At 40.3% G+C, this 25,307-nt stretch overlaps 1 protein-coding gene across 1 annotated transcript in view; it reads right to left on the bottom strand.

Annotated features, from left to right (window-relative positions):
- Positions 1-25,307, bottom strand: part of LOC310947570 (seizure protein 6 homolog) — a gene marked incomplete at its 3' end in the record, with an annotated part of 339,340 nt that overhangs the window by 38,113 nt on the left and 275,920 nt on the right. The window contains exons 7-9 of the mRNA XM_083914416.1: positions 24,872-25,038; positions 18,894-19,088; positions 16,474-16,612 (exon numbers count right to left, since the gene is read on the bottom strand). Coding sequence (XP_083770542.1) covers positions 16,474-16,612; positions 18,894-19,088; positions 24,872-25,038 — 501 coding nt within the window. The remainder of the gene's footprint in view (positions 1-16,473; positions 16,613-18,893; positions 19,089-24,871; positions 25,039-25,307) is intronic.

Genomic DNA, 25,307 nt, shown 5'->3' on the forward strand with positions numbered 1-25,307 from the left:
ATTGCACAAAGAGGGCCACGACAACTTCAGGTCAGACCAAGGTTACTTATTAGTGAGAAAGGCTGTTACATCATTCAAGATGGGCAGCATGTTCCCTGTTTCCTTTGCTTTTGAAGCAAATCGAAAAATCTGAGGTCTTGTGGTTCACATCCTCTCTCTTATATGTGTGGTCAATTATGGAGTATTTCAGCCTGGCTTTTAAATTATATTTTTGTCTACTTTGCCAGTGGTCATAATAAGTGTTGTTTTTGGCGGCCTGTTTTAGAGCGTACTCACACTGTCCTTCTGGCCAGGGCCAAAACCGTTTTTTCAGCTAAAGCCTAGTACCTTTAAGCAGTGTGAGTGCACCCGTTCCGCGCATAACTGCGGCCAGCGGGCCGTCCACGGCCAGCCTGAAAGAGGTGGGCTTTAGCGGAGCCGTTTGCACATGTACGAGCACGAGTGTGCGCACGTGTACGAGCACGAGCCCTACGGCAGTAGCGTTATGTCCGCCTGTTCGGACATGTAAATAGAATGACCGGACATGCGCGGACATTTAACAACAACAACAATGGCGGTGAAAGGTTCACGTTGGTGTGATGCGGAGGTGGAGTGTTTACTGCAGATTTGGTCGGATGAAAATATTCAAAAACAGTCGACAAGACGCACAAAAACTCTGAGGTCTATGGAAAGATTTGTAAACAAAGCCACACACACGCGATCAACGCATGTGACGTGTTACGGCGTGATGGCGTATGGACAGCAAGAAGCATTGGCCCAGGCTCAGGCAGTGTGAGGACAAACGGGGCTGGGGCGCGGGGGGAGAGGGAGGGGGGACAAGTACCCTAAAGCCCGGGTCGCGGTACAGAAGGACAGTGTGAGTACGCCCTTACTTTTAGTCTAGTCTAGTTTTAGTCGACTAAAAGTCTGAGCGTTTTAGTCGACTAAAAGTCTGAGCATTTTAGTCTAGTTTTAGTCGAGAGTTTTAGGGCGTACTCACACTGTCCTTCTGGCCGGGGCCAAAACCGTTTTTTCAGCTAAAGCCTAGTACCTTTAAGCAGTGTGAGTGCACCCGTTCCGCGCATAACTGCGGACAGCAAGAAGCATTGGCCGAGGCCCTGGCAGTGTGAGTACAAATGGGGCTGGGGCGCAAGTACCCTAAAGCCCGGGTCGCAGTGCGGAAGGACAGTGTGAGTACGCCCTTAGTCTAGTTTTAGTCGACTAAAAGTCTGAGAGTTTTAGTCTAGTTTTAGTCGACTAAAAGTCTGAGAGTTTTAGTCGACTAAAAGTCTGAGAGTTTTAGTCTAGTTTTAGTCAAAGAAAATTGTATATTAGTCTCTTTTTAGTAATGCAACTATATTTAATCAATATAATAAAAGTACCTAGTAGTATTGACGAAACCAACATTTTCTTTGAGCCAAACCCATGCAGATATCTTTAGTTTACAGCATGTACAGGTCTAGAATAAGTAATCCAATTCATGTTGATGCTAAATTCAGTTCAGTGTTATTGCTCTGTGAAATACAAAACTAGTGAAAGTATTTGGCCAACAAGGGGAAGTTTAGTGCACTATAGAGTGAGTCAGTCAGGTAGGAACTTAAAATACACTTTACACTCACAAATAAATACACATACACACGCTAGCCGCGCGCGCGCGCACTCACACACACACGCTAGTCTCTCGCACAAACATGCTAGTCTATCTCACAAACACACGCTAGTCTCACACACACACACACACACACACACACACTAGTCACACACACACACACACACACACACCTCCAGTGGCTAACGCCAAATCTAGCGTTAAAACCTGACACATTAACCGTAGCCTCATGTCGCATGAGCTTAATAAAACAGAAAGTATCGTTACGTTACTTCTTGACTTACCTAAAGTTCATTATGGGATGCCCTGAGGTGTCTGTTAAGATCCGTGGTGTTTTTTCCTGTGATTTTTTGGCTGCATTTCGCTCTTTCTTTCCACGTCTATGTAATGAAAGTGTTTCTTCTTTTCCTCCCAAACACGACCCCCGGCTGGTGTCACACTTTGTTCTCATGTTTCTTTAGTTGTCGCTAACGCTAACTCTAACGGTAACGCTGACCCACAGCATCGGCAGCTTCAGAATCCAAATAATGCGCGTGTGGGGATTGAGGTGACGTCGCCCAGACGCGAGACTGGGAGAAAACTAATAAAATTTTTTTTAATAATAATAATAATAATAATAACGTGACTAAACGAGACGAAACAACGTTATTTCGTCTCGTTTTCGTCAACGAAAATGAAGAGACATTTCGTCTCGTTTTTATTCGTCAACGAAATTGCATTATATATTTCGTCTTAGTCATCGTCACATGCCCAGCATTTTCGTTTCGTCTCCTCTAGTTTTCATCACGTGATAGAGGTTCGTTGACGAAGATATTTCGTCAACATTTTCGTTGACGAAAGCAACACTAGTCATAATAACAGTTTGCTTATCACCTTTGTTGTAAACAGCAAGCACAGCAGTAACTGGGCCTGGTAACCCAAACCTCCTACTAGTTTCTGTTTTTTTTTTCAATAACAGCTGTGTAAGGGATAATCCAGTGAACTCAACCTACAAGAGATGTATTGCCATTTGCACGGGTACAGGACAGTACAAGTTTAATGTATTTTTGTGCGTATCTCTGAGTCAAACTTTGTAAACGGAAGGCAAAGAAAAGTTATTAAAGGAGCAATATAAATATAAAATATATAAAGAGGAACAAACTCAACATCACCGGGTTCGTACCTTACCGCATGGCAAGTGATTTGTAATCTATGACTAAACAAAGGCGACGGACTAGAAGTGAACAGCCAGAGTGATGGTTAGGGTTAGGACAATTAGGCTTTGTACGTCTGGGACATGAACACCAACGGGAAATGAACCCCCTCCGCCCAGGTGAATGTCCTCTGTTTTGGGACCCATCCACCACCCTAACCTACCTACTTAAGCAGAGATTTGCTGTCCTATACTACACCCTCTGCTGTTTATAGTGAAATACACATGACTTACAGTGCATTTCTTTCTTCAGTAACTAAAATGTGCAATTCATAAGAAATAAGTGGAAAATGCACACATTCCTGTGCATTACTTTTCGTTGTTATATGTATGGAAAATGCACGAGAACAGCCTGACACACTATATATATAAACTACAAACTATAGAAACTAAACTACTAAACCACACTTAAAATAGACACTGTGAATTACATAAATGTATACACAGAATTATTGCAAAATGAATTATCATTAATGATTGCACTATGAGCACAAAATGGACAATGGACTGGGGAACATGACTCTGTATGACAGAGCTAAAGGTAGTGAGAGGGGCTGAGGTGTTTAATAGATTAGAACAAAGTCTGGAAGGTGTGTGGGTGTAGTGATGTGTTAAGTGTCTAGAGTGTGAAAAACAGTAGCATTGTACATAGATTTATTATTCCATAATGTTGAGTACTTATATGAGATAAGATAAGTTTTGTTGATTAATATAATAATGTTAAGTATTTATAAGAGAAAATGTTGAGTACGTTAAAGAGAAAGTTCGTCGATTAATATAATAATGTTGAGTACTTATAAGAGAAAATGTTGAGTACTTCTAAGAGAAAGTTTGTTGATTAATATAATAATGTTGAGTACTTATAAGAGAAAGTTTGTTGATTAATATAATAATGTTGAGTACTTATAAGAGATAAGATACGTTTTGTTGATTAATATAATAATGTTAAGTATTTATAAGAGAGAATGTTGAGTAGTTCTAAGAGAAAGTTTTATTGATTAATATAATCATGTTATGTATTTATAAGAGAAAATGTTGAGTACTTTTAAGAGAAAGTTTTGTTGATTAATATAATAATGTTGAGTACTTATAAGAGAAAATGTTGAGTACTTTTAAGAGAAAGTTTTGTTGATTAATATAATAATGTTGAGTACTTATAAGAGAAAATGTTGAGTACTTTTAAGAGAAAGTTTGTTGATTAATATAATAATGTTGAGTACTTATAAGAGAAAATGTTGAGTACTTTTAAATGAAAGTTTGTTGATTAATATAATAATGTTGAGTACTTATAAGAGAAAATATTGAGTACTTTCAAGAGAAAGTTTTGTTGATTAATATAGTAATGTTGAGTAAATGTTGAGTACTTTTAAGAGACGAGAAGAGATTTTAAAAGGAATGGTCAAAAAATCAATGCAGCAAAGCGCGAAATATCCTGAGCCCCATAGTCAAGCTACACTTCCCATGATACAACCAAATAGTGCCTCCTCATTAGAAGCTCCATGCCTCCTAAAAGCCTACAGGCCTTACTTAGAGGATCTATGGTGCATGGTCTACAGAACATGGCACAAGTGCATTTAGGGCGCGTCCAACTCCACTTTTGCTTGTTAGACAGCACATATGCTGGGCTCAATGTAAGGTGCAAGATACAGAGGGGGTTGAATTTATTTCAAAAGTCATTGACTTATTTGAACCTAGGTAACATACGCAAGTTAACTTACCTACGTAACATAGTTAACTAACGTCCTGTACATAAGTTACATAACAAATGTATTATACTTATTATATATAACCCAAACCACAATCTTTTTTCTCCTTTTCCTTGTTGTCTAAACCTAACCATACCATGGACCATGCACGTTGAAAAATTACACCAAAGGGTTACCCAGAGCGGTAAAGTAACACCAAAGAACCGTATGTGATGAGTTGGAAAGGAGAATGTGTTGTAATGATATAACAATCACAGTGGTCATTTGCTTGCCTAATAAATCATTTCACTTTTGATACTTATACACCAATATACAAATAAAACTTCTGTTCTTTAATGCAGCAGATGTTACAATGTAGATTGGTACTTTAATTCAAAGCTACAGTTGGTAAAAAGCAAAAACAATAAAAGCACAATTTGAAGCAGAACGAGACCTCAGTTCTCACTCTCCCTGAGCCAATAGGAGCACTCTGTCTCTCTCTATGAAATGAGCTGTGATTGGCCAACGTCTCCTATCACAGGCTTGATTTTCTAAAGCCAACAGGAGGGGCAGAAGTCTACTTTTCTCTCAGAACACTTGGATTACAATATGAAGAAATGTTATTATGGATTTTTCGCCCCCAAAGCCCCAAATTAACTGCCTATCCCAGGTTCAAGTAAATTATCTAAATACTTCGTCCACCATGTTAGTCTCCAAGCCACAGCTGAAATACTGCTGATGACACAATGCTTTGTTTTTTAGGTTTATTTTAGGTTTTCACAGGCTAGTTTTCAGGGTCATATTTGTATTTGATCTTTAAAAAACATTATATTTCTCATATTGTCCCTTGCTGCAGCACCTCTGTGTGGCAGGCTCTGTCTGAGCTTCTGCACCCCCTCCCGAAAAGCCCAGTGTGCTCTGATTGGTTGGCTGGTCTGGTCTGCTCTGCTGTGATTGGTTAACTTTTTATGCTACCGTACCGGGAAATGTATTGCCCCTTACGGAATCAGTTATCTCAGCAGCTGAAAACAACAATCAGCAACCGGGTATATCTCAGGGGAGAAAAGAGGCCCTGCTCTCCGGACTTACAGCTTACAGTCTGAGCCTGTGTGTAGCAGCATGACCAATAGAGAAGTCAGGATTATTCTAAGGAGACAAATCCTGGAAATTCAAAGAAATCTCTAATAGTGACCGACACCCTAGAGTTCAGAGCTGAGCACAGCCAACCCAGACGGTCAGCAGGGCTAAATGCAAGGACTTCATTATTTGGTGCTTTGGTATTATTAAACATGACCAATCATCACGACCAATCATCATAATGCACAATAGTGACAATCTTGACAAAAACAAGAATTTCCTGAGATGATAGTTTCTAGCTGATTTAGATGGATGAGGAGGACAACCATCATGTGGCGATGGTGATTAGCACAGACATTTCCATCTATGAGATGAATGAATCAGCATTATGCTGAATAACCACCCCTGTCACAGAGCTGATTTGACCGTTGACTGTAAAGCTGGAACTTTTACAAACCTCAAAGCTGTTTAAAAATGTCACCTGGGGCTCAGCTATCTCTTTGTAGAGAGAAGATTCAGAGCATGGAAGAAATGGCTTAGCCAGAATAAAGCAGTGACATGCTCTTTGCTGTCGCTAATTAATCACCAGCGGCTCCTGATAAAACTCATTAGCCAGCCGGAGATTGAGCTATTAATCACTATGGGAATGCTAGAAAATCAAAGGTTCAAGAGGCGTGAATTGAATCGATGTTGCAAAGCCTGACAGTATGAAATGTTTATTTTGTACTTAAAAAAAAATGTTTAAACCAAAAAAAGGAAGAAATGACAAGAGTATGAATGGATTAGAACTGATGTGGGATGTGTTTGTCTTTCCACAGTCAGAACCATTTGTCTTCTGTGTCAGCTGTATACACAGATTAAGCCACACACACACATCCTACACACACTTCACTTGTTGGACTTTCTGTTGAATATATTGATCCCATACCCTGTAACCCTGATGTGAACAAAATGGATGCAGAACCATATGATAGTATCTTACAAAAAATCTTACAAAATTTAATAAACACCGGTCCCCCAGGTGAAAGTCTTCTACTATGTCATCTGATCGCCTTCTTTGCTCTGGACGCAATTTCTAAATGAATGAGAATACAAGAAAGAGAACAGTGTGACTTAATGCACATTGGAGAAGTTAGCATTCAATGCTTTCTGCCAGAAACCTCTTAGGTCTAGACAACAAAACATCCTGCTTGAGTTTAGAAAAGAAAACAGGCTCGGGTTCAAATAAATCCTTTCTGGTATTAAACCCTGAAGGCTAGGGAGATATCTCCTAGAGATCCTGCAGGACTGACTGGTTTATGCAGCTAACAAAGCTGGTGTTGGTTTTAGGTCTCCAAAGCTGAATGATCCTTTAGGAACTGTAGGTCTGAGCTCAGGTGGTCCCAGTAGGGGTGAAAATATACATCACACATATTGTGGAAGGTGACAAATATGGAGCTGTTTAGTCTGACGTAACACCCTTTCAAAATATAATTTCCAAACATTCCATAGAACAAAACATACAACAGTGGCCGAACCATGAACAATTACGATCACTTCTTTTCGGCGATAGCAAAGCAGTACAATGATAATTGCAATGTTTATTTTATTACTCAACTTGGACCTTGAAATCGTATTTTTAAAGGGTGTCACGTCAGCACTTAAAGTGAAATTCCACCGTTAAATCATCCCAGGGTTTTTTTCCCGCAAATACACTCATCAAATAAGCCATCAAGACATTGTTTTCCGTGTAACAACTATTGACGGAGAAATCCGGTAAAGTCGGAGAGTGATTAGCTCAGCGCCGCAAGATGAACGCATTAAAACATCTTTTTTTAACCACTAATACTGCTCAAAATAACACCAAACCTCTGCAGTAGCATGAGACGAGTCCCTACACAGAAAACAAGGCACCAATGGGCTCCTTCCTTTTGCATTGACTTTGGTAATCCACTTGAATGGACTTTACTATGAGAGGAGCTGGTGCAGGGGCCAGCAGGTAAGTCTTTAAGAGCCTGCTCACACTGTCCTTTTGGCCGCGGCCAAAACCGTTTTTTCAGCTAAAGTCTAGTACCTTTAAGCAGTGTGAGTGGACCCGCTCCGCGCTCAACTGCGGCCCGCTTGAAAGAGGTGGGCTTTAGCAGAGCCGTTTGCACATGTACGAGCACGAGCGTGCGCACGTGTACGAGCACGAGCACGAGCCCTACGGCAGTGGCGTTATGTCCGCCTGTTCGGACATGTAAATAGAAGGACGGACCATGCGCGGACATTTAACAACAACAACAACAATGGCGGTGAAAGGTTCACGTTGGTGTGGTGCGGGGGTGGAGTGTTTACTGCAGATTTGGTCGGATGAAAATATTCAAAAACAGTCGACAAGACGCACAAAAACTCTGAGGTCTGTGGAAAGAATTGTAAACAAAGCCACACACACGCGATCAATGCGTGTGACGTGTTACGGCGTGATGGCGTATGGACAGCAAGAAGCATTGGCCGGCCCTGGCAGTGTGAGTACAAACGGGGCTGGGGCGCGGGGGGGAAGAGGGAGGGTGGACAAGTACCCTAAAGTCCGGGTCTCGGTCCGGGAGGACAGTGTGAGTACGCTCTAAAACACTCTTTTGATAAACTCCGGGTTCACTAACTACGTTGTTGGTGCTTTGTTTTCTGTGTAGGGACTCTTATCCTGCTACTGCAGAGGTTTGTTGTTATTTTGAGCCGTATTAGTGGTTAAAAAAGAAATTTTAATACCTTCACCGTACTGCCCCGAGCTAATCAGTGTTAGCCAGATTCAGCTGTTAGCGACTGTCCCTTATTTCTCTATAAAGATTACACAAAACATATTGTCTCAATGGCTTATTTGATGTGTATTCGCCGAAAAACACCCAGGGATGATTTTAGACACAGATTAGTTAGATACCAATGCATACCAAATGCTTATGCAATTATATTTTATATTCCCAATGAAAAATTGCTAAATATTTATTTAAGCGGCATGCACTTTGAATCATCTCATCTCATCTTCAACCACTTATCCGGGGTCGGGTCACGAGGGCAGCAGCTCTAGCACTGGACCCCAACCTTCCCTTTCCCGGGCCACATTAACCAGCTCTTACTGGGGGATCCCGAGGCTTTCCCATGCCAGTGTGGAGATATAATCTCTCCACCTAGTCCTGGGTCTTCCCCGAGGCCTCCTCCCAGCTGGACGTGCCTGGAACACCTCCCTAGGGAGGCGCCCAGGGGGCATCCTTACTAGATGTTCCTGAACCAGCTCAACTGGCTCCTTTCAACGCAAAGGAGCAGCGGCTCTACTCCGAGTTCCTGACGGATGGCTGAACTTCTCACCCTATCTCTAAGGGAGACTCGAGCCCCCCTCCTGAGAAAACCCATTTTGTGGGCTTTCATGACTATAGGTGAGGGTAGGAATGAAGATTGACTGGTGAATCTTTGCCTTACGGGTCAGCTCTCTTTTCGTCACAACGGTGCGGTAGAGTGACTGCAACACCGCCCCCGATTCAAGTACTTTGAATCATTACAATTTTTATTATGGACCCAACAGGAGAAGTTAGCCCTCATGGCTAACTACTGCTACTCTACCAGAAAGCGTTTATTTCAGCACAATTTTTGCCTAAAATGACCCAAGCAGTTTTAAAACTAAAAAAATATGTTCAATCAGTACACAAATCTGATTTTATTCTATATGCTTCTTACTATTAAGTAATTGTACATTCATTGTCAAAATAGTATTCTGTCATCATATATACTAGTCTACACAGCTTGTCCTCACAAGTATAGTAAAAATGAGCATGCTGTCTTCTTAACTCATTGTGTTCCATGTTAATTTGATTGCTAACGGATAAAGCCTCTCACCTGCTCAGAGAACGAGGCAGATTGAGAAATATTGTTGGCTGGCGACAGATTTGTTGAGATTAAGCTAAACAAGGCTTTATGCGGCTCTGCATTGCATCTGTAGAGAAAAATCAATCACAGCCTCCATTCCCTGACGCTAATTTGATTTAGTTCAATTTGTAAAAAACAGGGATGAGTTTGGCCTGGCCCCCGGGACCAGCTGCCAACACATTTTACCCTAGCTATTCACCTTAGGATCTGCTATTTCCTTCTCTTCAAATGTCTGAAATACAGGCAGAAAATGCTTGGAACTATTTTTAGCTGGCTTTACACAGCTTTTCTGAATATCTGACTGCTTACTGGAAACTGGTAAATTCATGTCTCATTCACTTTTTCCTTTTTCACGAGACAGAAATGTACAGCATTGGGATCTAACAATATAAGGGAATCTGTGTGTGTGTGCTTGTCTGTCTGTTCATCTGATCTACTTCACACTTGCCAGCTGTTTTGTGGGGGACCCAAGGACATGCCATGTTCGATTTTGTGCAATTTGGCCAGATGGTGGCCCTATACAACATTCTTCCAGATGAATCTCTCCAAAAAAGCCACACCCATTTGTGTCTGGATATATTCACGCTATTTTTAATAATTTTGTTTTTACCCTTATTACCACCTTTGAGCAATCAACACCAAATTTGGTACTGATCATCTCTGGACCAGGCCAGAAAAAGTTACTTTTTCTTCAATACAGTTTTCCTATTGTTGGACCTCATAGTTTGCTCAGCATTCTCCTGAATGCTTTGAACTATTGCAACCATATGTGTACAGTAGATATGATGTCTGTGTGGCCATGACAAATTTGGGGCCATTTGGCCAAAAGGTGGTGCTGTAGCAGCAGCATCTAACTATAAAGGAAAGGAATCTATGTCTGTCTGTCTGTCGGTCTGTCTGTGTATGCATGTATGACTGTCTTTCACATATCTGAAGAATCATTCATCCATTCCACTTTACAGGTGACAGTTGGCAGGTGTACTGCTGAGGACCCAAAGGAGTGCAGTGTTGAGTGTGAAGTTGATCAGATGAGCATTTCTCAAGAACACTGCAAGCAGAAATAACAGGAGCCAAATAATTGGCCTGGTGTGAACGGAGACGTCCCAAATGGGCACTGCACTACTACTGTAAATGGTGCTTTGTCCGTGGAAATGATCTCAGCTTTCACATACTACCTGCTTTCACATACTAACTGGGGAACTGGAACTGGAGTTTTGTGGCTAAATATATATATATATATATATATATATATATATATATATATATATATATACATTATATTTATATTTTTATATATATTTATACAGAAAAACTTGACAAAAATTAACCCCAAATCTGCGATAATCCATCAAAGTTGTAAAATAAAATGTGGACTTTTAAACATCAGATCTCTGCCATCTAAAGCTGTATTAGTAAATGATCTAATATCAGATAACCATATTGATTTACTCTGTCTGACTGAAACCTGGTTGTGTCATGAAGAATATGTTAGCCTTAATGAATCCACTCTTCCCAGTCATATTAATACTCATATTCCTCGAGGCAGTGGCCGAGGAGGAGGCGTTGCAGCTATTTATGACTCAGGTCTATTAATCAAACCTAAACCTAAACTAAATTATAATTAATTTGAAAGTCTTGTTCTTTGTCTTTCAGATTCAACCTGGAAAACTGTGCAGCCAATTATACTTGTTAAAGTGTACCGTGCTCTTGGCCCATACTCATAGAGTAAAATTAGAGTCCTTAAATCTGCTAAAGTAATCATTGTAAAAAATCTCTTAAAAAAGGATCCAGAAGAATGGAGAATATATGGAAGAAAACTAACCTCAGGGTCCCCCTCTTTACCCTTAAGGAATTCGATGTCCAATCTAAACCAAACCATCAAAGAGGCAAGAACTGCATACTTCTCGGGAAAACTTTTTGTCTTTCTTTGTTGACAAAATCATTAATATTTGTTCACATTTCCACAAAGCTTCTGTGTCTTTGGACCTGGCAGTTGACCGTCCTATTTTCCTGTCTACATTCATCCCGATCATGCAGCATAATCTTACTGACATTATATCTCATATGCACTCTTCCTACAGCCCTTTAGATGTGATCCCCTCTAAATTGCTTAACTAGGTCCTGACCCAACCAATTAACTATAGACCCATCTCAAAACTACCATTCATCTCCAGAATTCTTGAAAGAAGTCACTGCACAGCTGCTCCTTGAGGTAATTCATTGCCACAATATTTTCAATAAATTTCATTACCAACATAGCACAGAGACAGCACTACTAAGAGTGACAAATGACATCCTAATGCAAGCTGACAATGGGGAACATTCTATCTTGGTCCTGCTTGATTTAACTGCTACATTTGACACCGTTGACCACTGCATCCTGTTTAACAGCTTAATAAGTGGGTTGGTATTTCTGGTACTGCCTTTAACTGGTTCTCATATTATCTCTCAAACTGGCCTTCGAGGTTAACATAAACAACCTTGTGCCCTCTTCTGCTCCCTCACCCTGTGGAGTTTCGCAGGGTTCAACCCTCGGTTCCAATTCTCTTTTCACTCTATATGCTACCTCTAGGTTACCTAGTCACTCAATTTAATTGCATCCCCCATCACCGTTATGCTGATGATACCCAGTTGTATCTTTCACTTAAGGCAAACAGCATGTCGAATATTGGTACCCTCCATGAGTGTCCAAATGAAGCCTCATGAACCACTTGTTTTGTTGAGCCCACTAGATGGAGCTCTTGTTTTAAAGAAAAGGTCTCAGTGAATGGTAATTCAGTGTGTTTTCAAACCTTTGTTCAACAGAGAGCTCCATTTAGTGGAAAATAATGAAAATGGTTCATGAAGCTTCATTTGGACATCACTGCCCTCCATGGCTGCCTGACTGCTATTAAGCAATGGCTGTCTCAAATTACTCCAGCTCAACTCAGATAAAACGGAGGTTATTCTTATTGGTCCTGATAACTTTGCCTCTGATGTACACTCTTATATAAACCTGCTTCTTCCAACTTTGCAATATATCAAAAATCAAATTAATGCTATCCACCAGAGATCTAGAATCGCTTATCCATACCTTCATCTTCTCACGCCTTGACAACTGAAATTCTGTCTTCTCCTGCCTTAGTCAAGCAGCCAATTGATGCAAAAGGCTACAGCCAGACTGTTAACTAAACAGAATAGTACAGAATAGACTTCAAGCCTTGAAGTCTATTCTGAAATATATGAGTGGGCAAGACCATGTAGGGCTTTGTATGTGATGAGCATTACCTTGAAGTCCAAGGTAATGCTCATCACATACAAGGACCTTCATGGTCTTGCTCACTCGCATGTTTCTGAACTCTTACGCCTTACCTTTATAAGGGCTGTACTGTAATCTGATCTGTATTTATATACGTGTCATTCCAGTTTATATATGTATTTTTATTATTCTTATTTTGTGATTCTTTCTATCCTGTGAAGCACATTGTCACTCTTTTTTTAAAGGTGCTATATCAATAAAATCTTACTTACTTACTTACATGTCTGAGCCTGAAAAAGAGTATAATAGGTCCCCTTTAATCACACCTTTCACTCCTCGTTTGTTAGAACACCATCCAGTAAAGTCATTGGATACACCATAGGGATCATGTCCCTCCTGTCATTTTTACACAGATGGAGCAGAAGATATGTGCGTGTGTGCACAGTTGTCTGTGTAGACCTTTTTAAAGGCCTCATATATCTCTGCACACTGTCTAACCCTGAAGGCTCTGGTAGAACAGCTGCTATTGATAAGCTTAATGTAAATGCTCAGATAGTGAGAAGACTTTGTGCTAGATTAGAATGATTCTCTCTGCGAAAAACTCTGTATATCACCATGAGCGCTCTTTGGAAACTGGACCAAAATGTGATGACACCTTAACTTTTCATTTGGGCTGCAGACTTATCACAGCTTATCCCTGCACACACAAATGCTCATAAACACACCATCAGTGCAGTGATAACAACTTTCAATCATCAATATGTTCTGGCTTTTATCTGCCACTATTTACAAGTTTATTGTAACAGGCACAGGAGTAAATTAGATTTTTATTCACAAATCTGAGGATATCACTCTAAATGAACCCCCGCCAACCTGCCAATTGCGGGTAAAAATTAATTTAGGCAGGTGTTAATAATAACATACTAGCCAGTTTGGTCTGTGATGTAAATTTTGAGCCATTACATGCATGATACAAGGCTCTGTTCTCGTTCATTTATCCCTGTTGTGGTACTTCCTACATTTCCTATGAAAGCATTTCATACGCCCATTGGCAGTGCGCAGGTTGCAGTGAAACCAGCGTGTGAAACCAGTGTGAGAAAACATGAAAACAAACAGCAAATACAAGGAAGAAGAAGAAGGAATGGAGCGGAAGCAGGAAAATAGACTAAAAGAGGAGGAAGTTAGCAAATGTTAGTCAGAATCAGAATAAGAATCAGGTTAATTGCCAAGTAATTTGCATTACAAGGTTTTCGACTTGATTTGACAGTGCTTACATGGAAACAGACGGGCGTTGGTGCAGCGCATATATGAGGTCCATACGTTTCAGTCAGAGTCTTTAGCTGTGTTCCAGAGCCTGATGGCAGAGTGGTAGAAACTGTCCTTCTGGCAGGAGGTTTTGGTCCTGATAGACCGCAGCCTTCAGCCGGAGGGGAGAGGTTCAAACAACCTGTGTCCGGGGTGAGAGGGATCAGCAGCTATTTTCCTAGCTCTCTTCAGGGTCCTGCAGGATTAAAGATCCTGAAGAGAAGGGAGGTTACAGCCGATCACCCTTTCTGCAGAGCGAATGATACGCTGCAGTCTGCACCTGTCTTGGCAGAGGCAGCAGCGTACCAGAAGGTGATGGAGCAAGTGAGGATAGACTCAATGATGGCAGTGTATAAGTGGACCAGCATTGTTTGTGGTAGGTTATACTTCTTTAACTGCCTCAAGAAGTACGTACAGGGAGAAGAGCAGGGGAGAAAGTACGCCTCTGTGAAGCACAGAACAGAGGATGAATAAAAGTCTTTATTTCTCCTCAACAGAAGTTGAAGTTCATCCATTTTATTGCCCAGTGAGCGAACGTTTGAGAGAAATATTCCGGGAAGCGGCATGCGTCTTCCTCGTTGGCGAAGGCGCACAAGCTCGTTTCCCCCTGCGTCGGCGTGAGGCCACAAAGTTGAGCGCACCTTTGACCAGAATATCCATTAAAATAGCTGTGGGTGCAAGAAACTCAGGAAACAAACCCCCTGGGATTGTTCCCCTAATGTTTATGAGCTCCTCTCTGGTGAGAGTGAGCCTGGAAGCAGAGCAAAAAACGGTGTTTGTACACAAAACAAGACAAAACAATGCGCACCAACAAATCGAGGCAGCCGTCCACGGTGCCATCTTGGACGGAAAGTAAAGTAAAGTTAAAAGTTCAGATTAAACTAAATGACTAAAAGGAAAGAGTTAGCTAATGTTAGTAAAGTAAAATAAAAAGTAAAGATAAACTAAATGCGGCAGTGGTTGGGACAGACTTCTGGGGGCGAGAAGAGGAAAGAGGCGGTGGATGAGGATATCGACAGAGAAACAGCGAAAAGAAAATATAATGCCACATGGCTGACGGGTCGTGGATGGCTTGTGCTTGATCACGAAAATGTCGTCATGTTTTGTCAGGATTGCTGCATGTACGCAAAAGAAAAAACAAAATGAACAATTTGGTGATGGAGACTAGTAATTTTAAAGTCGAGGCAGTAAAGGACCATGAGAGTGCCTTAAGTCATCAGGAGAGCCTAAGGAACTTGGATGTAAGATAGATAGATAGATAGATAGATAGATAGATAGAAATACATCCCTTGCTTGAAATGAAATGTTTGCACTTTCTGTGTATACATTGTAGATAGGTAGATAGACAGAATAATAGGTCGATAAATAGAATTATAGACAGATCGGTAGATAAAATAATAGGTAGATAGGTAGAATTAAAGATAGATAAATAGAAGCTTGAAATTAAATGTTTGCACTTTTTGTGTATATATTGTTGTATGTTTTGAACTTGATGTGTTTTTCATGCCAACATGTTAATAAAATTATCAAAAAAGTTATTTTAGAACCCTGCTGCAGACATTCCTCTTGAAGTGCTAAAGGTTGGCTTGTTCGTTAATATCTGATGCTGAGGGCCACTGTGAAGTTAAAAGGAAAAAGGTAAAGATGCATACAATGACACTATATGTAATCCTCTCTTTGCATTTGGATTCATAGCTGTTGTATTGTCTAAATGTTTTCACAGGGCCCCTAAAATTAACAGCAGCAATTACTTATGTTGACAGACTTATTTCAAAAACCAGAGGAAGCCATTAATCAATGCTTCTTAAAGTGCACAACAAGAGCACAGGTGCTGCTCAAGAGAGAGAGAGAGAGAGAGAGAGAGAGAGAGAGAGAGAGAGAGAGAGAGAGAGAGAGAGAGAGAGACAAAGAGAGAAAACAGCTTAAAATGCTATGCTAACCTATGCAAATGAGCCCCCTTCTTAATTTGCTTGCAAATGGCAAATGATTTTCTACGGCTGACTGACTTATCGGGCTCTGACACGGCAGGGTGTGTTGTTCTGTGTCTTCACCTTGGCACCGCAATCACAGGAAACACACACTCCCATGCTGTACACTTGCACTTCTACTCCACACAGCAGCCATTACAGGAGTGGGGGGGGGGGTGGGGGGGGGTGGGGGGGGTGGGGAGGCAAACAAACCCTCCCTGATATAATTAGTTTTCTCCGCTGCACCTAATTAACCTTTGTCTGTGTGGCACTTACGCATCTCATTCACAAGCCGAGAACTCTTTCATTAGCAGCGTGTTGTGTTTTAATGCGTTTTACCAGTCATGGTGAGGTAGCTCTTTATAAGCTTCAAACTGCTTCTGTGGCGCTGTTTGAAGTCGATGACTGATGTATCAGTGCAAGAGATGAAGTGGGTTTGTCATGATTAGATTAGAAATGGTTTGTAGTAATGTGGTTTTATGCATATCAAAGGGCAAAGGGTGAGGAGGCGGATCAAACTGCACACATGGAAGGTATATACATACACTTGAATGTCCACCATGATCCTCTTGTCCTCCTCAACGTGGATTCCCCAGATACAGTCTTGGCCTTTATCGTAGGCTTCAGGCCAGTTAGGAGACAGTACCACGCCAGCTGAGTCTGTGATCTCTCCACTGCACACAGCTGGAACATATGCACATACATGACCATGGATATTAAGACATGCAATGCTGAGGGTACTGCTCATAACCCGTTTAGCACCATCTTTACAAATCGTGAAATGCATTGTTGGTATGTGAAATGCACCTTAGGATTGAATGGAAACAAATACATCTCCGCCCCCTGTGACAATTTATTCAAAGCGTATCTATTTATCGATTAAGACAGTTTTTAATAGAACATGATGTCATTGCCTCCAACAGTCAGAAAGAGGATTTTGTTGCCGTGCAGTGTGTTTTTAAACGTCCAACTCAGGGCTACACCAGCAGAATATGAAAAAAAGGAGGCTACAGAAGTTTGAAGGAGCCATAATTGCCATCTAGATCCTGAAACCTTCCAATATGGTGATGAAGACACCCCAACAAGCTATCCACATCTGTTACAGAGTTGTTATAGAACAATACTTTGACAAAAGTGTGAAGTCTTGTTGGCTGCTTGTTCATCTCACTGGTCATCAATAAACACTCGGACATTTTTTATTTATCGCCCTATACATTTTAGCCTTCTACAATGTATGAATAAGGCCAATCATATTACCGAATCATGGCAAACTAAATCTACGTATATATTTATCTACACTTTTAACCAGCGAACAATGCTGCACATGTACACTGCACAACGATTATCTCCACCCATTCTCAAATAATCAATATCAACTTTATATTCCAAGTAAAGGAGAAAGTGATGGATGTGCAGGTGGTTATTTGTTCCCATTTCATCCTGCGATGCATCATCAAATACCCACAATGCATTCCGTAATTTCCTCGAGGGATATTTGCGACACAGATTATGTGACCAACACTAGGGATGCAAAGGGGTCGAAAGTTTCCGGTAGATTTCATGGGAAGTTGGAAATTTAATCTTTTTTTGTTTAAAAGACTTTCTATAAGAATTACTTCCATCTCTACTGCAATCAGGTCAGTTTTGATGATATTACTGGGCAGAATCAATGATATTTAAGTTAACTAGCAAATACTACATCAAAATATGATTATATAGTTGTAATGCCTTTTGCTAGCTAGTTTTCTGTTCGATTTGGTGTGCTGATTGAATAATGTTCATCTAATTTTTTTTTTCATTTATCCATCAATTGTAAAACATGTTTATGTCTACATAACAAGGCGACTATTGTTAGCATGAATTAGCCCAAAATTTCTAGTTAATACCCATTAACTCCCATGTATTTCTGTTCATTCCTGGAATTTTGCAACTCTTATTACTGCATATAGAACAATAGGGCTGGTTGTCAAAACTGTGGATAGTTCAATACCATTACCAAAACATGTGTTTTCTATAGTTTTTATTTAAAAACTCTTAAATGTTGAATGCTATCTCAGCAGTCAAACAAAAGTTTGACTGAAATAAACAGTTTAAAAGGTGTTATGTAAATGAGGTGCTGTAGGAATAATAATTAAAAAACAATGGTTGTGAATCTGACCAGACATTTTCTTGTGGTTTAATAACCATGACTACATAACTACATGAAGCAGGATGGTTAACTGTAGTGGCAGCAGAGACGTGTGGTCTAAATGAATTTAACAAGATGCACCTAGCTCAGCATGGTCTAGTTCCTGGGTTTGTTGTAGAGTCAGTGCTTAGAGATCTGCTAAATAACAACATATCATCATACAATGTATACAATTGATTCAAAGAGGTACTCTTCAATCTGAAAGGCCAATGCACTCTTTTTAAAAAGAAAATTAAGATTTATTTATGAAAAATGCGTTTGTGTTTAGGCTTCTAAAAACTGGCACCTGAGGAGGGACAAGCTGGAGCCCAGAAAAACCCAAAGCAAATGGGACACAATTTAAAATGACAGAACATTTACTACACATTACACTTGTCCCTTTTTGTTTCTTGTGTTTAAAGCTGATGTCAGTAACTTTCTGTAAAAATGTGTTTTATTTCATATTTGCTAAAAACTGTAAATATATCCTGACTGATGATCTGTGAAATATTAATAAACATCTCTACCTCTCTCTGTGTGCTCCTAATATCATCTGCTAGATTCCACTGCACCTATCAGACAACCAATCATAGCTGAGGAGTCTCTGATACGGTGTCAATGACTGCTCATGATCTCACATCAAACAAGAGTTCATGAGCAGTCATTGACACGGTCAGAGACTACTCAGCTCTGAATGGTTGTTGTAGGTCAGGCACGGTGAATGCTAGAACTAGAGTTGTTTTAAATGTATTTGATTTAGATTAGTAACTTATTTCATCAAAACACAGACATACAGACCTCTACAGGCAGGCTCAGTCTCATTCCACTGAGGATTATTGGGGTCCATGCATTCAATGGTGACAGATCCCTGTTCCAGAGTGTAGCCGGGGTCACAGGCAAACTCCACCACAGCTCCAACTGCCCAAGTGCTGTCACTACTCGTCAGGTTACCGTACTTCACAAAGGGTTCAAAGCAGTGGCCTGCTGCAAAGGCTGTGATACAAAGACATTTTCAGAAATGGAAACAAATAAACTTGTAACAAAAAGCAAGTGAGAAACTATTCTTGATTGCTTAGCATCCTCATAAATTACATTGCTAAGAGACTATATGACTTTTGTAAAGCCAATAAAAATTAAAATGTTCAACATTTAATGAAACTTACTTCATGTCTAGTAATTTAATGTTTGATTTGAATGTTTCATGTTCATATGTTAAGCTGTTTCTTAACTTTTGCAAAAATATCTTGATATTATTGATATAGAAAAAAAGTGCTTTTGTAAATTTAAACAACATTAGTTTAACACGAGTGGTGGAGACTGAAATAAAGGCTAGGACAGGACGGCAAACACAGATGTGAAATGTGAAATGTGAATGAAATGTGAAAGGTTGTCAACCATATCCCCAAATCAATATCAGTCAAAAGCAACTGGACTTGGTTATTTGTCTAGGAAGATGTTTCACCTCTCATCCAAGAGGCTTCATCAGTTCATGTACGCATCTGACCAGGCTGGGACTGGTACAACTATCTGGTGTGAAGATCCAGGTATTTAACCTCTCACAAGGCTGATTTTGGCACTGGAACCCTTTGTGCTCCAAGTGCCAACGACCGTCGTTAGATTGACAGTCATTGGTGGGAAGTTGGTATTATTATTTCAGAATAAATCAAGTATTAATAACTAATTAACTAAATTTGATCAATCAATGATCAATTTGGATTGATTAAATCCACACACAGACACATGTTCCTATTACACTTCTGCTCTTACTACAACCTGACTCAAGTTTAAACCTTCTGATTTCAAGTGAACACAGCATAACGGTTAGTGACAAGTTCAGCTGGCAGACCAACGGCAGTCAGCAATGTCACTAACATGGCGGCCTATTTACATCTAGAGAGGGAATGTCTCCACAGACACTGATATTGTAATACTCAGCAAAAAGGCAACAAGTGCTTAAATTACTGGGTCATATGATCAATCACCATTGCTTTAACTCACTGTTTGATAGATAGGAACTTCAAAGACAATTGAATAGATAAAACTCTTACGAGTACATCTTCAAAGTTGACATTTGTTATTGTTACATATGTGTCAAAAATTGTCAATAAGGACCACAAACCTTAAAAATGGCTAACACCTTCGAATGGATATAATTTTTTTAAAACAGTGCAGAAAGAACAAGAAACATTTGAGTAGCAGTTAGAAATGGCTAAAGGAATACTCCCCAGGGTGGTAATGGTTTGTAAGGATGAAGGAGAAACCATCAAATCTGCTAGAGAGTAACTGAACAGCATTGTGTCCTGTTAATGGCTATAATTGCTCCCTTTGGACTTAATCCTATTTGCAGCAGTGAAGCAGAGGCCTAAACAGATTACACTGATTGTATTTCCAAGTGGTCCTCATGGATCAGGGAAGAGCCGAACTGATGGTGAGTACTGAGATGAATGTGAGGGCCAAAGATAAGAGAAGGTAAACAATATCTTTCCGTAGCTATTAGATAAAACATGAAATAAACCATACTGATTTTAACATATACGGTTGTGTTGGTAGAAGCTGCAAGTTATTACTGTACCTAAAAGACTGCCCTTGAATTGTTTATCCCCTTGCATAAAATAAGGAAAAGGGAGCTTTCCTCCATTTAATGTATACAAAAGGCGTAGAAATAAAGTCAAAATAAAGAGAGGTAGTTTTTACACCGTTTTAACTGTGCTTAAATGCACCCAATAATGTGTTAGGTAGAAAAAGTGAAAACTGTCTTTTATTTTTAAAATTATTTTTTCCTGACAAGAAAACTTTCCTGAGGAATTCAGGTTTAAAGAGAACTATGTCCATGACATCAGTATCAGTATCACGCTCAGCCATGGTGGTTGCTGCTTCCCCTTCAGCTTCACCCAGGTTTCCTCCCCTTGGATCAAATTAGGATTTTTAGCCATAGTGGTGTGGTGAGTTGCTAAATAGTATTGATGCTGTACATTTTGTACAAATCTTTTTGTGGGTTTTTGTGATAAAATTTAAAATATGCAGTTAAGCAACTTCATTTGTAACATAATAATCTAAGCTCCTGTCATTGTACTTGCTGTCTGAGCATTCAACTGCATCTCAGTCTAAAATCACAATAGATTAAGGGCAAATGCATTTTGTGTTTGCAGTTTGCAGATCATTTCAATATAAACTTTCCCTCATCATGTTGAGGACGAATTCAGGGTCTTGCTATTGTTGATGACATGTTCCTATGTCAAACACCTAGTATTTACTGTCTGTATATTAGATATCTCCAGTGTTATTTTCGAGAGGTGTCTGGCTGCAGGTGACACTCGCAGGCAGTTCCATTTGCAGCCGCCACTCTGAGGCAGTGCCGATCTCAGACAGGAAATGCACAATAAAATGCTGCTGACACTACCAGTGAAGTGGCCTTTTTCCATACGCAGACATAGGTGGGCGATAACTCCAAAACACTGTGGTGGGGGCTGCAGAGGTCACTGAGGTAGTCAAACAACTCCACAGTGGCAAAGCCACAGGGATTGATAAGATTTGTCTATATATGCTGAAAACTTTGGGTTGGAAGGGGCTGTCTTGGTTGACACGTCTTCTCAACATTGTGTGTAAGTCTGGGACAGTGCCAAAGGAGTGGCAGACTGGGGTGGTGGTTCCCCTGGAAAGGAGGGTTCGTCCTATAGTCGAACCTCAGACTGAAGAGGAGCAATGCGGACTCAGTCCTGGACGTAGAACAACTGACCATCTCTTCATTCTCGCAATGATCCTGGAGCGGGCCTGGGAGTATGCCCATCCAGTCTATATGTGTGAATCACAGACTTTGAATGCCCAACCTCTCTCTGATGGCTGAGAGGGACTTCCCTTTTCCCCTGTCTCAGGGTTTCAGTCACCTTGGAGCAGCTGGCTATCTTGCAAAGTAACCAGGAGAGCTAGGGTATTAAATAGATAAATAGGGTGTGTCCAACAATGAATTCATTTGTTACCAGGTGCCAGATTAACACCAATAACTGGGAGGGATAATTGGGAACATTAATCCTTCGTTTTACCGGCAATGTTCGTCGCCTTATGTTGGGAAAGGGGGGAGTCTCTATGAATCTGAGGGGGTCATGTCCTCCCCATCCCAAGTGCCATCTGTGCACATGCTGATGTGTGATGTGTTCTGATTTTGGGGGTTAGAGTAACAATTTTTTAACCTCTCGCCAGATTAATTCATTTCCTCCTTGCTTCACTTGTGGACCCTGAAATCACTTTCCTATGGAGCGAATCCAGATGGATGAGCTAGGCGGAGTCGAGATGGAACGAAAGTCATCTGGCGATAGTCAGGTTAACAATTTTGATCAGAGCCTCAATCAAAATCAAAAATAGGATGAAATCTATATTTTTTGATCGATAATGACATTGTGCTCTTGGTCTTTCTTTACCCCCTTTATCATCAAAGAAATAAGACTGCTGAGCCCATAACCGTTTCTGTTAGAATCTGGCCTGAGGATGCTGTTTCCTGGCTCCAGGATTGCTTTAAAGTCACTACTACCACAGTCATGGATTACTGCATATAAATTACTGTGTGGACAATGTTACGAGCAGGAGGCCGATCCATGTTTTTCCGAACCAGAAACCATGGTGAGGCGTGGGGTACAGACACTAATCAAAGTCTACAGAACAAGGAATCAGTTGCATGGTAGAGCCACGTGGGCACTAAGGAGGGGCAGCACATCTGTAAAACTCAAATATGAACAGCAGATTGAAAAATATTTTAGGAATTTAAAGGTTGAATATGTATACTCTTTATTAAAAGCTTTTTTTTTTCAATAAACCCCTGGGGCGTTTTGAGGGGTACAGAATGAAAGTATTGCTTTTCCATAAAAAAAAAAAAAGATTTAGTCTGAATTTATATTTCAAAAATCTTTTTACGGGTTTGACAATGACTTTCTGTCTCGTTCTGTTTCCATTGTAGCAGCCAATAGCGTTGGGCGTTGTTGGTTGCCAGGGTTGTCTGTTGTTGGGTGCAGCTACTGTAGGCTGGCACTGGGTGAAATGGAGTTTGCCAATCCTGCAGCTGCTTCGGAGCCTCAGTGAAGGGGGCATTATTTGTCCCAGCAGCTGAGTGAGCGGAGACGGGTAAAAACCAGAGTCAATATAGGTCAAGCATTTACTCCATGGACTGAGAGAAAGGAGTTCAACGGCATTAAAACGCACGCCCAAATGGCTACGTTTCTTCTTGATCGCTAAAATCACTTTCATCTTTACTTAGCTGGAACGGCTAACGGCGACTGTCATTTACTCCTCTTCAATACTTGTTTTTATGGTGCGATTTAACTAACCTCTCTCAGGTCTGGGAGGGAACTACAAGAGGAATAGAATATCTCCCTCTGCAAAATGCTGACACTCTAGTCGAGGAACAACTACTTTTGCCATATTAATAGTTTGATGGAACAAAAACAAAGATCAAATGGTGCGCCCACATTCTACCTGTGGAACACCAACCACAGGAAAGCAGCCGAACCAAGTGGTGTGGTGAGCAGCGTCTTTAAAGACTATGCGGATCAGCTTGCAGACGTTTTCAGAAACATCTGTGACCTCTCCATATCCTCATCATATGTCCCTGCACGCTTTAAAACATCAACAATAATCCCAGCGCTTAAACAGACAGCAGTCATATGCCTGAACAGCTACAAGCCTGTGGCACTTGGCGACCTGCACTAGTTTGCCTACAGGGAGAAAATATAGACAGAGGATGAAAAAGCTGGCACTTCATACTGCGTTGGAAGCCCGCAGCATAAGAACACATATGTAAAAATGCTCTTCATCAATTATAGTTTGGCATTTAACACAATCCTGCCTAGCAAACTCATTATAACCCAATTACAGGACCTGGAAGTCATCACCTCCTACTTATTCCAAGTGAGACTAAGAAAAAAGAGCTCCTATATTAAATTTGCCTTCATTAATACAGTAGTTCCAACTTCTAGAAAGCTGCCAGAACTCTAAAAGCGTTTTCTTCGGGTCCTCAGATCCCTACCATCAATGCCTTTTCACTTTTTCTTTTCAGTTTGAAAGTGTTTGACTGTATACAGTCTGCATAGCACTTCTTTTGTCCGCTGGATCATCCATGATAAACCGCATTCCATCATTGCTGGAACTTCTGACCTCAATTTACTATTCAGATTCTCCAGCCATTCACTCTGCAGTAATATTTGACTTTATATCCTGTTGAATGTCTTTGTTTGTTATATCCTTTAATTGATAATTCACTGAGACTCCACAGAAGGCCAATGTTTCTGACTCCTACACTTCTTCTTGACCTTAAATAATGAGTAAAGTGAGTTTACACCTTCTTATTTGTTATAGGTCCCTTTGTGTGCTTTTATATAACCAATGCTTTCTAATGGGATTTGCCGCCATTTTTTCTCCAGGTGTTTACAATTTGTGACATTAAGCAAGAGCCCACATGATGCTGGCATGAAAAACACCATGACACCATGTCTTAAACTTGAATTATTAATCTTTATTGGACATTTTGGTTAAAATAATAATAATAATAAAAACTAAATAAAGCAAATGAGCAGTAAAAATGAAAGCAAAAAAAGAAAAACAAGCAAATGGGATTCATATAATCCTAAGCGATAAGTACAGGAATCAAATAATGTAGTTCATGTTCAAATGGATAGGAAGACGTTTAATATTTTCTGGTCCTACCCCCTCTAGAACAAGAGATAGGGAAGACAAAACAAAACGATCAAAACAAAAACCCAACAGAAATCTTCCATAGCTCTGGTGCTTACCTTGGTATCTGATGGCAATGCCTGTGGATGTGCCTGTAGCATCTGTAGTCAGCTCAATGAAAAGATGCCTGGTTGTGCTGAGTAGACCTTCATTGGGAAGATACTCCACCTCATATGAATCATACAGGGCAGTTGCATCTATGCTGTTACCATTTTTGATCAGCAGCCTAGAAGAAAGGGACGAAGAATCATTTAGCAGGACTCTTGCTGTTGATGAATCAATACCCAGGCTACTTTGGAATGTAAAGGACCATACCTATTTTTCATGTTTTAACCATAGACTGTATAGAAAGATGGGCAGCTTGGCAGCTTTGTGAAATTTAAGTCAAAATATCTGGATCATTAACTAGTGGCTGGCTGCAATATAGTTCATAAGGGTCTATGACAAGGAGGTACCGTGTGGTATTTTTTAAAACTTTTTTTTTTGTTACAAACA

The sequence above is a fragment of the Echiichthys vipera genome (assembly GCF_963691815.1).
Source record: "Echiichthys vipera genome assembly, chromosome: 5".
NCBI classification, from domain to species: domain Eukaryota; kingdom Metazoa; phylum Chordata; class Actinopteri; order Perciformes; family Trachinidae; genus Echiichthys; species Echiichthys vipera.